The following is a 3183-nucleotide window of genomic DNA, read 5'->3' as shown; positions in this document are numbered from 1 at the left end:
GCTAGCTGCTCCCACCCGCTCCCTGTCTTTATGCTAAGCTAAGCTAACTGTCTGTGGAATAGTTCCTTACAGTCTGTGTTTCTGTGGCGCTGTGCTGCATGTGGGGCTTATTTAGCCGTCAGCTGCTGCCTCCTGCTCCAGGGAGGTTTTCATGAACACATCTCTCCTCTCAGGCAACGACGCAGCAGACGTCCAGTGTCTGAACCTGGCCGGTGTGAGCGCCGTACCTGCTGACGCGCCGGTCGTCGCCATCAACGCTGCCAAGTACACCTGCCACCGGCTGGGAGGCCTGGGCGCCGTCAGGGAGTTCTCCGAACACATCCTGCTGCAGAAACAGAAGGCCAAGTCTCAGATGAAGCAGGACCGCATCGACCGCAGCAGCTTCTAGCCGCAGCCTGGAGGGTGAGTCCACCAACCAAACGTGCACCTGAACCAGAAACAGCAGCTGAGGAGGCTGGAGAGGTGGTTACATCTGGCCTTCAGGTTGTGAGATTCAGAAGGAATTCAGGCAAAACTGTGATGTTACGACAGAATTAGAAGCTAAAAACCTGGTTGTTGAAGAGAACCAAGTACAGATCCAAACCACCGAACCAGACGTGAAGCTGTCACCTCCTTAAACGTCCTGAAACTAAAGAGAAACCACAGCAGGAAGCTCCAACATCAGGAAAGTCACACACAAGTACAAGAACACGGGACCTAAAGTTCTCATCAGGCTACAGAGAGAAGCTGTTTGGCAGCGTCTGAGTGGAGGATGGTTCAGATCCATAAACCACAGCAGTGAATGATTAACCCACAGGGTGCTCTGATGGTTCAATATCCAACCAGGAGCTGTAAACCAGCTTCCTCCTCAACACGTTCAGTCCCAGCTGAGATCAGAGCAGCTTCAGTTCACATTTCAGCCTCTGCAGCAGCTCACAGTAGTGACCTCTGTTGATCTGCACACTGTCTGACCTTCAGCACATTCGTCATGAAGCTACAGATTCAGCTCTTAACCCTTCACTGTCCGACTGTTTGAAGTGGATCTTCCTCTCTGTTCTGTGTTCTGTTCTGGGTCAGGGCGGTGAGGAGGACGCTGCTGGCTGGAGTCACACCAGGGATTCTCCAGGTGAAGCGTTTTTTAACCAAAGTGTAATAAAGGCCTGTGAAGGCGTCCGTCTCCACCAGGACCACATGGCAGCAGGAATGACCAGAACCATGTTGACTCAAGTTATGCAGAACAGTTCCTGCTTGCTCCCCTGGTGCTCGTTTAATATTGATTGACTTTATTACTGAGCAGATTCAATGCTAGGCTGGTTAGCTTAGCTTAGCATGAGGAAACGTTGCAGAGCTGATTCACAGCTTTGTGTGGAACAAACAGCCGCCGTGTGACTCAGTGAGGGCTGAATGTCCACGTCTACACCAGTTTACCCTTAATAATGAGCATCGCTGCTCCTGGGCCACGAGTCACACATCAGGAACCGTTGACAGGTGATGCTGATGTTTTCTGGTCACAGCTGTGGGGACAGTAGATTTATGTTAACTTATGAATGTAAAACACGTCTCTAACTTGTCGTCTTTGCACCAGAATAAATGATGGTTCATGTCTCCACAGTGTTGTTGCTCCATCACTTTCAGGAGTGTTTCCAAATCAGAGCTCCATCTCTGGCAGAACATCACACTTCCTGTTTCCTCCACAGCGTTCGGCCCCTCCCTCTGTGCTAGCTGCTCCCCTTGCTGTCTGGTCTTTATGCTAAGCTAAGCTAACCATCCCAGCCCCTCACAGTAGCCGCGGTTGTTTATTTCAGCTGCGTATCGGTTGCATCTAATNTCCTCCTCCTCCTCTCCCTCCTCCTCCTCCTCATAGCCGGTGAGTTGACGAAGGCGCTGAACCTGGACCCGGCGACCCGGCCTCGGCGCCAGGACTGGGACGGAGAGCTGTGTGAGAACGGGTCCTTCTACTTCACCAGCAGGGAGCTGGTGATGGAGGGGATTCTGCAGGTAACCGAGCAGCGCCGTCCAGGAGGCTCAGCGTCCTCCACAGACTACCGGTGGTCTCATTGTGTCCTCTGTGCAGGGAGGCAGAGTGTCCTACTACGAGATGCTGCCGCAGTACAGCGTGGACATCGACGTGGACATCGACTGGCCGGTGGCCGAGCAGAGAGTCCTCAGGTCAGAACTCAGCAGGTCCAGTCACACGTTCTGCTCATGTTTCACCAGAACAGACTCCAGTAGTTTATTCCCTGGTCCTTCTCATGGTCAGAGTTGTACTTTTCTGGGTCTGTCTGTCTCAGGTTTGGTTTATTTGATACCTAAATATGTAAAACCAGAACCTTGTCTGGTCCAACTTCACCACATCAGGTTCTGCTGATGTTAGAACCTCAACAGTTGGAGAAATGTGACCAGAGACTGGGTTCTAGTAGAACCATGGATCCATCCATAGACAGACACTGACAGGAACTTTGTTATTTTTTTGTTAACAAGTTTGGGCTCAGTTCAGTGGTTCTGCTGGAAACTATTCAGTTTGTGGGAGTTTTATTTCTGGAGATACTGGACCATGAAAATAGCTTCACAGGTTTTGTCTGATGGTACAAATACAGAACATCCCAGGTCTGAAGACATGAAGTTCTGGTCCAGGTATTTCAGAGGACAAACAACTAATACGCAGTCTTCCTCCTCCAGGTACGGGTACTTTGGTCGGGACACTCCGGAGGTGGTGCGCCTGATGTTCTGTAACGTTTCTGGATGTCTGACTGAGGGGCGGATCTTCCTGTCCGTGTCTGGAGAAGACATGGTGTCCATCAGCACCAAAGACATGGCGGGCATCCGGATGCTGCAGAGAGAAGACGTGGAGGTGTTTATCCTTCTAACTCTGAGCTGAGCGGCAGCATGACCCACTCACACTCACCTGACGTCTGTCCTGCCTCACCAGGTGGTTCTGCTGACCTCCAGCGACGACCCGGTGACCCATTCGCTGGCTGACAAGCTGACCAAGACGACGGGCTGCCAGGTGATGCAGGTGGGGGCGGAGCCACTGAACGACCTGCAGCCGATCCTGAAGCAGAAGAACCTGGAATGGAAGGATGTGGCGTACTTGGGTAAATCAGCAGGGACAGAAATGTTCAGGGTCAGTCCACAAACAGCCCACCAGAACCTCCTCAGTCCACTGGTTCTGTCTCTGCAGCAACTTTAGTGAGTTTAATGAAG

General features: G+C 51.8%; 1 protein-coding gene across 1 annotated transcript in view; it reads left to right on the top strand.

Annotated features, from left to right (window-relative positions):
• cmasa (cytidine monophosphate N-acetylneuraminic acid synthetase a) overlaps positions 1-3169 on the top strand; it is a 7368-nt gene extending 4199 nt beyond the window's left edge. The window contains exons 4-7 of the mRNA XM_008288753.1: positions 1844-1977; positions 2054-2148; positions 2659-2830; positions 2909-3169. Of these exons, the coding sequence (XP_008286975.1) occupies positions 1844-1977; positions 2054-2148; positions 2659-2830; positions 2909-3169 (662 nt within the window). The remainder of the gene's footprint in view (positions 1-1843; positions 1978-2053; positions 2149-2658; positions 2831-2908) is intronic.
• The last annotated feature ends 14 nt before the right edge of the window (positions 3170-3183 follow it).

The sequence above is a fragment of the Stegastes partitus genome, unplaced genomic scaffold (assembly GCF_000690725.1).
Source record: "Stegastes partitus isolate 25-593 unplaced genomic scaffold, Stegastes_partitus-1.0.2 Scaffold573, whole genome shotgun sequence".
Classification (NCBI taxonomy): domain Eukaryota; kingdom Metazoa; phylum Chordata; class Actinopteri; family Pomacentridae; genus Stegastes; species Stegastes partitus.
The sequence above is the reverse complement of the archived record's forward strand: the minus strand, read 5'-3'. Positions and strand labels throughout refer to the sequence as shown.